The sequence below is a fragment of the Gossypium arboreum genome, chromosome 13 (genome assembly GCF_025698485.1).
Source record: "Gossypium arboreum isolate Shixiya-1 chromosome 13, ASM2569848v2, whole genome shotgun sequence".
Classification (NCBI taxonomy): domain Eukaryota; kingdom Viridiplantae; phylum Streptophyta; class Magnoliopsida; order Malvales; family Malvaceae; genus Gossypium; species Gossypium arboreum.
The window spans coordinates 105,676,306-105,690,638 of NC_069082.1; the positions used below are offsets into that span (position 1 = coordinate 105,676,306).

At 37.8% G+C, this 14,333-nt stretch overlaps 2 protein-coding genes across 2 annotated transcripts; both read left to right on the forward strand.

Moving 5' to 3' along the window:
• Nucleotides 1-642: 642 nt before the first annotated feature.
• On the forward strand, nucleotides 643-2,523 carry LOC108462109 (uncharacterized). The gene is made up of 2 exons (XM_017762103.1): nucleotides 643-1,426; nucleotides 1,511-2,523. The coding sequence occupies exons 1-2, from the start codon at nucleotides 643-645 to the stop codon at nucleotides 2,521-2,523; spliced, it is 1,797 nt and encodes a 598-aa protein (XP_017617592.1).
• A 4,076-nt stretch (nucleotides 2,524-6,599) lies between these two features.
• Nucleotides 6,600-7,400, forward strand: LOC108462108 (uncharacterized). Its single transcript, XM_017762102.1, has one exon. The coding sequence runs from the start codon at nucleotides 6,600-6,602 to the stop codon at nucleotides 7,398-7,400; it is 801 nt and encodes a 266-aa protein (XP_017617591.1).
• The last annotated feature ends 6,933 nt before the right edge of the window (nucleotides 7,401-14,333 follow it).

The following is a 14,333-nucleotide window of genomic DNA, read 5'->3' on the forward strand; positions in this document are numbered from 1 at the left end:
ACTAGGTGTAGGTTTATATTGGTGGAATCGACCATCGGTTTTGGCGGCACAACAACAATTGTTTAAATTGTCTTCATGACCAGATCTTCATCCGGAGATCTCGAATAATCGAGAAATGAGCTTCGAAAAAGAAAGCTCTTAAGCGTGCAAGTAAATCAGAATTGAGCTCGGGGATCCTAGAGTTCGACGTTGAAAAATTGAGTGAAGTAATTGGCGTAGAGGCAATTCGACGTGGGAAACAAGTCGAAGAGGTTGAACCTGAGACCGAACCACTCTTTGAAACAAAAGGCAACCTCGGTGAACTAGAAAGGATGGCCAACCGAACCATTCGTCAACTAGCCGTTTCCCAACGAGCAAACACCGTTATGCGGAGGAACCCCTTTCGAATTGAAGTCGGGCTTGATTCACTTTTTGCCCACTTTTCGAGGCCTAAAGAACGAAAATTCACACACTCAGTTGAGAGAATTCCACATGGTCTGCTCAAGCATGAAACCCTAGGGAGTACTCGAAGATGAGATCAAACTTCGGGCTTTTCCTTTTTCTTTAGTTGATACAGCAAAAGAATGGTTATTTTACTTACCTCCCGGTTCTATCACAACGTGGGATGACTTATCTCGTGTATTTCTTGAAAGGTTCTTCCCAATGTCACGAGCAGCCGAGCTTAGGAGGGAAATAGTGGGAATTCACCAATTGGAGAGTGAATCGCTCTACGACTACTGGGAGCAGTACAAAAAATTGTGTGCGAGTTGTCCTCAACATGGATTGACCGAACAATCACTTCTTCAATATTTCTACGAGGGTTTGCTCCCTATGGAAATGAAGATGATCAACGCTGCTAGCGGAGGAGCGCTTGTCAATATGACCCCTCAAAGGGCAAGAGAGCTAATATCCACCATGGCGGCAAATTCTCAACAATATCAACCAAATTCAGAGCCGACAAGACGGGTTAATGGGGTAAACGTTTCAACTTTAGAAGATAAATTGGATAAGCTTATGAATGTTGTTCAATCTTTGCTTACAGAAAAGAAGAGTTTGACCCCATTATGTGGAATTTGTACTACGTTTAAACACCAGACGGATTTCTGCCCAATCCTTAACGATAATTCAACGACACATGTAGATGCTGTCGGAGGTTTTCCAAGACCTCCACAAAGACACTATGATCTTTTCTCCAACACCTACAATCCCGAGTGGAAGGATCATCCCAACCTGAATTACGAAGCTAATCCCCGATATAATCCACCATACCAACCGAGACATCTGCAACCACCACCACAACACAAGCCGAGCACATCTCTAAAAGCTGTCGTGGAAAGACTTGCTGCCGATGCTGCAAAATATCAACAGAGGACAGACGCATCAATACAAGAGTTAACTAATCAAGTTAGTAAACTCTCGTTGGCAGTTAATCGCTTGGAGTCTCAAGGTAAACTACCTTCTCAAACAAAGCCGAACCCTCGGTAGAATGTCAATGCAATAACTCTTCGTAACGGAAAGGTTCTAGAAACAGTGCCAGCCAAAAATCATGGGCAAGAAAAGGAACGAGAAAACCAGATCTCGGATCCAACAGCAAGGCCAGAATCGGAAGTTCAGAAACCAGTTGTGATGCCACCTCATTTTCCAGGGAGGCTTGCAAGGGATAAGAAAGAGAAGGAGGAAAAAGAAATCCTCGAGACATTCAGGAAGGTGGAGGTAAATATCTCTTTACTCGATGCTATCAAACAGATCCCTCGTTTTGCAAAATTCCTCAAGGAATTGTGTACTAGCAAAAGGAGGTTAATAGGTAATGAAAGAGTAAATGTAGGAGAAAATGTCTCCGCAGTGCTGCAAAAGAATGTTCCACCCAAATACAAGGACCAAAGTATGTTTGCTATTCCTTGTGAGATAGGCAATATAGGCATTAAGAAAGCCATGTGCAATTTAGGGGCTTCCATTAATGTTATGCCTTATTCTATTTATAAACTGATTAACGCGGGTCCTTTAAAAGAGACAGGAGTAATAATCCAGTTGGCAGACAGGACAGTCGTCTATCCTGAAGGGCTGCTTGAAGACGTCTTTGTTAAAGTTAACGAATTAGTTTTCCCTGCAGATTTTTACATTATCGACATGGAGGATGACAAATCGGCTAATTCATCTGACATAATCCTTGGGAGACCATTCTTGAGTACAGCACGAACGAGAATTGATGTTTGGAGTGGAACACTTACCATGGAATTTGACAATGAAATGGTTAAGTTTAATGTTAATGAAGATATGGGACATCTCAATGATCAGTCACAAATCGTGTCTTGCAGGAATGTAAATCCCGATGTTAAGCAAGAGGAATTATCGATGATCCAAAAACCAATACGTGAAGCTGTGATGAAAGCCTCGAAATTGGAAATCAAACCGTTTCTAGAACATACAAGGATTTCAATAGAGGAAAATGTAAAGATTAACGAAGAAGATCAAATGATAGGAGAATCCGAGAAATGCTTCAAGGATAGTGGAAAAAAGTCGAACCCTTTTTGCAAGAATATCTAAGTGCACAAGATGGGAAAATTAATTCTCAATAAACCCAAAGGATAACATTTAAGGTCGTCAAGCTAACGACGTTAAACAAAAATGCTTTCTGGGAGGCAACCCAAATTTCTTTTCATTTATTTAAATTTTTTTTAGTTTAATATTTAAGTTGTAAATAAATAAATTTTTATTTAATTTAGTGAATTTTCTATTTTCAGGAACGTAATGCAGGTTTTGCAGAAGTCAGATAATGATGGTAGCGTGGGCACACAGTGCTAAATGCTGACAATTATTCCTAATGCCGACAACATCAATTGAAACACATGGGGAGAATTCTTAACCTTTTTCTTTGTTTGTTGTTTGAGTTACTAAACTTTATTGCATATAACACATGCTTGAGGACAAGCATAGATTAAGTAGGGGGGTTGAGTTGGTTAGCAAATATGCATGACTTTTGCTGCATGTCTCTCTTTTGCATGTGTTCAATCTTACGTTGAATTCATTCGATAGTTTATTTGACATTGAGCCTGTAATCTCATACTTAGTTAATTTGGACAATGGGGCAAATTTTTTAATTTTAAATGTTCAAATATATAGATTAGTCGATATTTGTGTTTTAAAGTTGATATATGTAGCTAGATTTTTCGTATAAATTGATTGTTTGGAAAATACATTTGCTTGTGCATGAATAAATAAGTAAATTAAATACGGTTCAAGTTATGAGTGAAGTTTCGAAAATGTGACCGGATTGAGTAACCGGGGTAAGGTGCTTGGGTTGTCATCTTATCTCGCGTAAAAAAGTTCGAGTGACAAGTCGATAACTTATAAACATTCTGCTAACTGAGCCTTCACACACAAAAAAATAAATAAATAAATAAAATATTAAGACTGTTTAAACTGAGTAACCGGGCTAGGGTGCTTGGGTTGACATCCTAGTTCGCGTAAAAAAGTTTGACCAGGTCAATAATTTTATTTTTTCTAATGCATAACTAATTAACAATGCCTTGCAAATTATTAGATTTAAACTCAATTTAATGAAATGATCTGGTTTACATACTTCAGCTTTATGACACTTGTCGATCGAACTTTATATTATGAGCATTTATTGCTTTATTTTTGTCATGTTGTTTGCATTGATTTTGTATGAGGAAAAGAGGCTCGATTTTTAATAAATTATAGAGTGGATTCTAATGTTTGAAAGAACAACATGCTTGAGGGGAAGCATGAGCTAAGTAGGGGGGATTTGATAAACATGTCAAATTGCATTTTTTTGTGCTTAATTTGGTTTATTGATGAACTGAACCCTGCTAATTAAGTGTTTTTATGATTTAATTCTTGTCAGGGATGCAATTGATCAAAAGCAAGCTGAAAAGGGGCCAAATTTGAAGAAAATTATTGGAATGGGCCAAAGCGAAAAGATGGAGCAAGCCAAGGACTAGTCATAAATTTGACTTTATAAAAAGCCAAAAATAGGAAATTCTATTTTAAGTTTATTTTAATTTTATTTATTTTAATTATTATTATTTTAGATTTTATTTTAATTTTTTAAGCTATTTTTAGTAAACCCTATCTATATAAATAGGGGTTTTAGTTCTTAGAAATGATCCATTAATCAATTGTCTTTACATTCCTATTTCATTTTGGAATTCTATTATCCACTTTGTTTTCTTTTTCTTAATTCAATTGAGCATTAGATTATTTTGTCTTCTTTTTACAAAATTTGTCTAATTCTCTTTGCAATTTTTCCTATCCATTTCCACTACCTTTTTCATATAATTTCTATCATTTCCATAACCTTCAAGCATGATTAAATTCATGTCACACTAAACCCCTTTCAGCTTTAAGCCGGTGTTAACCCCGTCAAAAAACCCGTGAGTTACGAACTCGAGCTGTTTAACTCCCAACTTTTGATATTTATTATTTCTCCGGATTAAGAGTATGACTTCGTCAACTCACAAAGTCAAGACAACACTAAGTCAAAAAAGACGTCGTTTGAGTTAGTGTGGCTAGACGTACAGTTGGAATTCCGAATGGATCGATTGTCTAATTGGTCTTCCGTGAACACATTGGCATGCCAAGTGGGGATTGTTGTTTGGTTCCGTCAAGGGAAGTAGTAACCGGATTTAAATGTCTCAACGTTTGAGGGCATTGGTTCGAGTTAGGCTCTTCTAGAACGCAAAGCTGCCGGAGTTCTAAATCATGAACGTTTCGTAGGTTGTTCGATCGGTAAGGGTTAGTTATAGGACGTTCCATAACTAATTTACACAAGGAAGAGTTGGTGTCCGAGGCGTCCTTGGTAGCTATAACTAGCTTATCGAAAAGAGGAGTTCACCTAATTTCGAGAGCGGGTCAAAGACGGAAAACCCGTGCTTAAGGTTGAGCTAAGTTTTATTGATTTTCCTTTAAATTATTTTGTTATTTATTTTTATTTCATCTTTTTATTTTTATTTCATCTTTTATTTTTTACTTTTTACGTTTTCTTGTGTTTATTTTAGGTTTCATATTTCATTTCCCCCCTAAACGTTGAGGGCACGACAACTACCCAGACACTAATCTGGTCAAGAAACAAACAATTTTCAGTAATTCCAGTCTCTGTGGGATCGACCCTACTCCCTATACTGCTTTAATTTGCAAACTAGGTGTAGGTTTATATTAGTGGAATCGACAGCCATCAATTTTGGCGCCGTTGCCGGGGACTGGCAACACTTACAATTGTTTAAATTGTCTTCATGACCAGATCTTCATCCGGAGATCTCGACTACGACCCAGAGACCGAGAAATCAGCGCGAGCTCGACAAAAAGAGACAGAAGCTCTTAAACGTGCAAGTAAATCAGGAATAGAGCTAGGACAGGGGATCCTAGAGTCCGACGTTGAAAAATTGAGTGAAGTAATTCGCGCAGAGGCCATTCGACGTGGGAAACAAGTCGAAGAGGTTGAACCTGAGACTGAACCACTCTTTGAAATAAAATGCAACCTCGGTGAACTAGAAAGGATGGCCAACCGAACCATTCGTCAACTAGTTGCTGCTCCCAACGAGCAAACACCGTTATGCATCAACTATCCAACCAGAGGAACCCCTTTCGAATTGAAGTCGGGCTTGATTCACCTTTTACCCACTTTTCGAGGCCTGAAGAACGGAAATCCACACACTCAGTTGAGAGATTTCCACATGGTCTGCTCAAGCATGAAACCCCAAGGAGTACCCGAAGATGAGATCAAACTTCGGGCTTTTCCTTTTTCTTTAGTTGATACAGCAAAAGAATGGTTATTTTACTTACCTCCCGGTTCTATCACAACGTGGAATGACTTATCTCGTGTATTTCTTGAAAGGTTCTTCCCAGCGTCACGAGCAGCCGAGCTTAGGAGGGAAATAGTGGGGATTCGCCAATTGGAGAGTGAATCGCTCTACGACTACTAGGAGCGGTACAAAAAAATGTGTACGAGTTGTCCTCAACATGGATTGACCGAACAATCACTTCTTCAATATTTCTACGAGGGTTTGCTCTCTATGGAAATAAAGATGATCGACGCTGCTAGCGGAGGAACGCTTGTCAATATGACCCCTCAAAGGGCAAGAGAGCTAATATCCACCATGGCGGTAAATTCTCAACAGTATCGACCAAATTCAGAGCCGACAAGACGGGTTATTAGGGTAAACGTTTCAACTTTAGAAGATAAATTGGATAAGCTTACGAATGTTGTTCAATCTTTGCTTACAGAAAAGAAGAGTTTGACCCAATTATGTGGAATTTGTACTACGTCTGAACACCAGACGGATTTGTGCCCAATCCTTAACGATAATTCAACGGCACATGTAGATGCTGTCGGAGGTTTTCCAGGACCTCCACAAAGACACTATGATCCTTTCTCCAACACCTACAATCTCGAGTGGAAGGATCATCCCAATCTGAATTACGAAGCTAATCCCTGATATAATCCACCATACCAACCGAGACCTCTACAACCACCACCACAACACAAGCCGAGCACATCTCTAGAAGCTGTCGTGGAAAGACTTGCTGCCGATGCTGCAAAATATCAACAGAGGACAGACGCATCAATACAAGAGTTAACTAATCAAGTTAGTAAACTCTCGATGGCAGTTAATTGCTTGGAGTCTCAAGGTAAACGACCTTCTCAAACAGAGCCGAACCCTCGGCAGAATGTCAGTGCAATAACTCTTCGTAACGGAAAGGTTCTAGAAACAGTGCCAGCCAAAAATCATGGGCAAGAAGAGGAACGAGAAAAGCAGATCTCGGATCCAACAGCAAGGCCAGAATCGGAAGTTCAAAAACCAGTTGTGATGCCACCTCATTTTCCAGGGAGGCTTGCAAGGGATAAGAAAGAGAAGGAGGAAAAAGAAATCCTCGAGACATTTAGGAAGGTAGAGGTAAATATCTCTTTACTCTACGCTATCAAACAGATCCCTCGTTTTGCAAAATTCCTCAAGGAATTGTGTACTAGCAAAAGGAGGTTAATAGATAACGAAAGAGTAAATGTAGGAGAAAATGTCTCCTCAGTGCTGCAAAAGAAAGGTCCACCCAAATACAAGGACCAAGGTATGTTTGCTATTCCTTGTGAGATAGGCAATATAGGCATTAAGAAAGCCATGTGCGATTCAGGGGCTTCCATTAATGTTATGTCTTATTCTATTTATAAACTGATTAACACGGGTCTTTTAAAAGAGACAGGAGTAATAATCCAGTTGACGGACAGGACAGTCGTCTATCCTGAAAGGCTGCTTGAAGTCGTCCTTGCTAAAGTTAACGAATTAGTTTTCCCTGCAGATTTTTACATTATCCACATGGAGGATGACAATTCGGCTAATTCGTCTGACATAATTCTTGGGAGACCATTCTTGAGTACAGCACGAACGAGAATTGATGTTTGGAGTTGAACACTCACCATGGAATTTGACAATGAAATGGTTAAGTTTAATGTTTATGAAGATATGGGACATCTCAATGATCAGTCACAAATCGTGTCTTGCAGGAATGTAGATCCCGATGTTAAGCAAGAGAAATTATCGAAGATCCAAAAACCAATACGTGAAGCTGTGATGAAAGCCTCGAAATTGGAAATCAAACCGTTTCTAGAACATACAAGGATTCCAATAGAGGAAAATGTAAAGATTAACGAAGAAGATCAAATGATAGGAGAATCCGAGAAATGCTTCAAGGATAGTGGAAAAAAGTTGAACCCGTTTTGCAAGAACATCCAAGTGCACAAGATGGGAAAATTAATTCTCAATAAACTCAAAGGATAACATTTAAGGTCGTCAAGCTAAAGACGTTAAACAAAAGCGCTTTTTGGGAGGCAACCCAAATTTCTTTTCATTTATTTAATTTTTTTTAGTTTAATATTTAAGTTGTAAATAAATAAATTTTTATTTAATCTAGTGAATTTTCTATTTTCAGGAACGTAATGGAGGTTTTCCAGAAGTCAGATAATGATGGTAGCGTGGGCACATAGTGCTAAATGCTGACAATTATTCCTAATGCCGACAACATCAGTTGAAACACATGGGGAGAATTCTTAACCTTTTTCTTTGCTTGTTGTTTGAGTTACTAAACTTTATTGCATATAACACATGCTTGAGGACAAGCATAGATTAAGTAGGGGGGTTGAGTTGGTTAGTAAATATGCATGACTTTTGCCGCATGTCTCTCTTTTACATGTGTTCAATCTTACGTTGAATTCATTCGATAGTGTATTTGACATTGAGCCTTTAATCTCATACTTAGTTAATTTGGACAATGGGGCAAATTTTTTAATTTTAAATGTTCAAATATATAGATTAGTCGATATTTGTGTTTTAAAGTTGATATATGTAGCTAGATTTTTCGTATAAATTGATTGTTTGCAAAATATATTTGCTTGTGCATGAATAAATAAGTAAATTAATAACGGTTCAAGTTATGAGTGAAGTTTCGAAAATGTGATCGGATTGAGTAACCGGGGTAAGGTGCTTGGGTTGTCATCTTATCTCGCGTAAAAAGGTTCGAGTGACAAGTCGATAACTTATAAACATTCCGCTAACTGAGCCTTCTCACACAAAAAAATAAATAAATAAATAAAATATTAAGACTGTTTAAACTGAGTAACCGGGCTAGGGTGCTTGGGTTGACATCCTAGTTCGCGTAAAAAAGTTTGACCAGGTCAATAATTTTATTTTTTCTAATGCATAATTAATTAACAATGCCTTGCAAATTATTAGATTTAAACTCAATTTAATGAAATGATCTCGTTTACATACTTCAGCTTTATGACACTTGTCGATCAAACTTTATATTATGAGCATTTATTGCTTTATTTTTGTCATGTTGTTTGAATTGATTTTGTATGAGGAAAAGAGGCTCGATTTTTAATAAATTATAGAGTGGATTCTAATGTTTGAAAGAACAACATGCTTGAGGGGAAGCATGAGCTAAGTAGGGGGGATTTGATAAACATGTCAAATTGCATTTTTTTGTGCTTAATTTGGTTTATTGATGAACTGAACCCTGCTAATTAAGTGTTTTTATGATTTAATTCTTGTCAGGGATGCAATTGATCAAAAGCAAGCTAAAAAGGGGCCAAATTAGAAGAAAATTATTGGAATGGGCCAAAGCGAAAAGATGGAGCAAGCCAAGGACTAGTCATAAATTTGACTTTGTAAAAAGCCAAAAATAGGAAATTCTATTTTAAGTTTATTTTAATTTTATTTATTTTTAATTATTATTATTTTAGATTTTATATTAATTTTCTTAAGCTATTTTTAGTAAACCCTATCTATATAAATAGGGAGTTTTAGTTCTTAGGAAATGATCCATTAATCAATTGTCTTTACATTCCTATTTCATTTTGGAATTCCATTATCCACTTTGTTTTCTTTTTCTTAATTCAATTGAGCATTAGATTATTTTGTCTTCTTTTTACAAAATTTGTCTAACTCTCTTTGCAATTTTTCCTATCCATTTTCACTACCTTTTTCATATAATTTCTATCATTTCCATAACCTTCAAGCATGATTAAATTCATGCCACACTAAACCCCTTTCAGCTTTAAGCCGGTGTTAACCCCGTCAAAAAACCCGTGAGTTACGAACCCGAGCTGTTTAACTCCCAACTTTTGATATTTATTATTTCTCCGGATTAAGAGTATGACTTCGTCAACTCACAAAGTCAAGACAACACTAAGTCAAAAAAGACGTCGTTTGAGTTAGTGTGGCTAGACGTACAGTTGGAATTCCGAATGGATCGATTGTCTAATTGGTCTTCCGTGAACACATTGGCGTGCCAAGTGGGGATTGCTGTTTGGTTCCATCAAGGGAAGTAGTAACCGAATTTAAATGTCTCAACGTTTGAGGGCATTGGTTCAAGCTAGGCTCTTCTAGAACGCAAAGCTGCTGGAGTTCTAAATCACGAACGTTTTGTAGGTTGTTCGATCGGTATGGGTTAGTTATAGGACGTTCCATAACTAATTTACATAAGGAAGAGTTGGTGTCCGAGGCGTCCTTGGTAGCTATAACTAGCTTATCGAAAAAGAGGAGTTCACCTAATTTCGAGGAATGGGTCAAAGACGGGAAAACCCGTGCTTAAGGCTGAGCTAAGTTTTATTGATTTTCCTTTAAATTATTTTGTTATTTATTTTTATTTCATCTTGTTATTTTTATTTCATATTTTACTTTTTACTTTTTACGTTTTCTTGTGTTTATTTCAGGTTTCATATTTTATTTCCCCCCTAAATGTCGCGGGCACGACAACTACCCAGACACTAATCTGGTCAAGAAACAAACAATTTTCAGTAATTCCAGTCTCTGTGGGATGGACCCTACTCCCTATACTGCTTTAATTTGCAAACTAGGTGTAGGTTTATATTGGTGGAATCGACAGCCATCAGTTTTGGCGCCGTTGCCGGGGACTGGCAACACTTACAATTGTTTAAATTATCTTCATGACCAGATCTTCATCCGAAGATCTTGAATACGACCCAGAGATCGAGAAATCAGCGCGAGCTCGACGAAATGAGACAGAAGCTCTTAAACGTGAAAGTAAATCAGGAATTGAGCTAGGACAGGGGATCCTAGAGTTCAACGTTGAAAAATTGAGTGAAGTAATTCGCACAGAGGCAATTCGACGTGGGAAACAAGTCGAAGAGGTTGAACCTGAGACCAAACCACTCTTTGAAACAAAAGGCAACCTCGGTGAACTAGAAAGGATGGCCAACTAAACATTCGTCAACTAGCCGCTGCTCCCATGTGCCTTATTCACCATTGCATGTCATGACTTCCCCATGGTCTTTCTCTATGTGGGGTATGGATGTGATTGGACCAATATCGCTGAAAGCTTCCAATGGGCATCGGTTCATTTTTGTGGTTATCGACTACTTCACCAAATGGGTAGAAGCCACTTCATATGCCAATGTTACAAAGTTGACAGTGAGCAAATTCCTGAAAAAAGAGATCATCTGTCGATATGGAATGCCGGAGAGGATCATATCTGACAATGCATTAAACTTGAACAATAGTACGATAGCGAAAGTCTGCAGTCAATTCAATATCAGACACCACAACTCATCACCATATCGCCCGAAAATGAATAGGGCAGTGGAAACAGCCAATAAAAACATTAAGAAGATTGTGGGAAAGATAACTGAGACCTACAAAGATTGGCATGAGAAGTTACCATTTTCCATCTTTACTTATCGAACATCAGTCAGAACCTCAATTGGGGTAACGCCATTCTCTTTGGTCTACGGAATGGAAGTGGTTTTGCAAATCGAAGTCTAGATCCCATCCCTTCGAGTGTTGTCGGAGCTAAAGTTAGATGAAGAAGAGTGAATCCAATCTCGATACGATCAATTGAACTTGATTGAAGAAAAAAAGGCTAAGAGCTATCCGTCATGGTCAGATGTACCAAAAACAAATGATGTGAGCCTATGATAAAAATGCTCGCCCTAGGAAATTCAATGAGGGGGACCTCGTCTTGAAAAAGATCCTTCCCATACAAAAAGATTTCAGAGGGAAATGGATGCCAAATTGGGAAGGAACTTATGTAGTGAAGAAAGCTTTTTCTAGAGGAGTATTGATCCTAGTCGATATGGATGGCAAAAACTTGCCAAATCCTGTGAATTCGGATTCCATCAAGCACTTAAAGAGGGAGAGACCAAGGCGAAAACTCGCAAAGGGCGCTTTGAGACCAAAAACAAAAATGGAGAGGCCAAGGTGAAAACCCGCAAAGGGCACTTTGAGACCAAAGGAGTTTTTTGAGTTGAAAACCCAAAAACGGACAGCTCAAATTTTAAATATAGGGCATGTTGTAGCCTTGTCCTCCTAAATTAACAAGAGGGAAGAACAGCACATCTTGGAGCATCAACAAAATACGCGGTATCTCCTGAACACATATTTAGCTCGAAATGGCCTTTGAGAAGTTGGAATAGTGAAGCTCGTGCTGCGATATCTGGGGCACCTTTTTCTCATCTTATTTTGTACCTTAGCAGATTTGCTATCCTGTTTAATTTATTCACTCTGAGTTTTTCTCTCAATAAAATTCTATCTTCTCCATTATGATAATCTCTTTCAAGCATTTTTCGTTGAAATCATGATTTTTGGACTTATAATATTCACACAAAAGAAGTTATGCATATTACTCTAGAAGGGCTCTAAATAGTACAAGGACCTGAAACAGGGCCACTAGTCAAGACTAACCAGATTCAAAAGTGGGAAACATTATAAAAAGAATAATACAAATTGTGACTATTTCTTCAATTTTCCTGTCAAAGATACGGCTAAACAAGAAGACATGATAGCACATCAATGATAGAACCCTGATGAACTATGAGCGATGACATCTTAAGCATTTAAAAAGGAATCATTCTCATGACATTTCTGCATTCGTAATCATTCATCTAGTAGGAGCATTGATAATACTCTAAAATGACGTGTTTTTATATATTAATCATGTGTTTATTTTGAGCTTAAGCCTACTAATTTGAGCTATTTATGTCTTTTTATCTTTTAGGGACTAAATTGGAGGCGAAAAGTAAATTCAAGGGAAAAAGCGTCAATTTGGAGATCAAATGGGCCAATATGCAACGTGGGACAAATATGGTGCCAAAAGTGCGAACATGGAAGGCACAAGGACTTAAAAGTAAATAGAAGAGATTTTATTTTGGAAGACTCTATTTTATTTTATTTTATTAGGATAATTAATATTAAGATAATTATTAGGATTATTCAAATTTAGGATTTTATTTTAATTATCTTTGTTTATCTTTAATTAAATGTATTTATCTTTTTAAAATTTAAGTTCAATTAGACTATCTCCCTAGCACTATAAATAGGGGGTGAAGTGACTCTATTTGGGAGGATCTTTTTCTGTAAACACTCTCCCCCTGAAAGTCTAGGCTTTTGTTTCTTCATATTTTCTTTCAACAAAATTCCCTTTTCCATTTTTATATTTATTTTCTTTTCCACCATTATCATGAGCCACTAAAACCCTTCTAGCCAAAAGTTGTCAATATTTCCCCAAAAAGGGTTCTTGAGGCCTAGAATCCGTACTTAGCCTTCTCACCAAGTATTCATCGTTTCTTCGCACTCCGGGCTGACACTTCCGTCCATGGCCCTTAAGAAGTAAGCTTTTCAGCATATGCAAAGACGGCCGCTTTGTATGTTTTGGAAGGATTTCATAGTCGGTTCATTAACTTACTGCATCAGAGGTTGGCGAGCCAAAGAGACAAAATGGCGTGGGATTCGCCATTGAGAAGCGTTGATCTAGCATAGATTACTGGCTAGAGTCAGGTTCCCTAAAAATCGGAAGTCTAATCTTTGGAGCTGATGGTCATAGGCATCCTCTTCCGCTATAACTGGCTTACTTGAGTCGAGAAGGATCATCCAAAAGCCAAGGATTGAGCCCAAGGCGGAATGAGACAACCGGAGGCTGGAACTTTCCCATAAGAATTTCTTTTCTCTTAAAACTCTCTTTATTATTTTTATTATTTTCGTAATCATAATTTCAGTAAATTTTAAACTCTGTTTTTATTTTATATTTTTGCTTCCAAAATCAATTCTTAAATTCTGTTTTTTTTAATATTTTTCCAGGAACGCAAGTTTTCTTGGGCACGATTCTGCCTAGGATTTCGAGAAACAAGCATTCGTATAATCCGGTCTTTGAGGATTCGACCCTACTTCCCCTTTACTATTTCTCTTTCGTTATTTTACAGGGAATAGGATATTTTTGGTGCTCTCAACGACGCATCAAATTTTGGCGCCGTTGATGGGGATCGAAACATATTAATCTTGTTTTTCTTTGTTTTTTATGACCAGATCTGCTCCAGGTACTCTTGCATTTGACTCAGAAATCGAAAAGACTGCGAAAGCTAATCGAAAGGAAACAAAACTAAGGAAAAAGCAGTCAGGGGTGGTTGGAACTCAAAGCAATCCACCGCCAGAAATTAGAATCAACGACGAAGTAGAGTCTTGGGTTAACAAAAACCCTACTCGAACGTTAGAAAGTAAAAAAGAAGAAGTCGATTCACTTGAAGAGGTCCTTGATGCTAAGGTTGACGAAAACCCTAATTTAGCGCAGCAGCAGATGGCTCAGACAATTCGGCAACTGGCCGAAGCGCCGACAGAACAACCACCACTGTGTATTACATATCCTACTATGGATACTGATTTTGAATTAAAGTCAGGCTTGATTCAGCTACTGCCAACTCTCCGCGGGTTACAAAATGAAAACCTCTGCAAGTATTTAAAAGAATTCCATATGGTTTGTTTGAGTATGAAACTTCAGAGGGTAACTGAGGATCAAATTAAATTGCGCGCTTTCCCTTTTTCCCTAGTAGATTC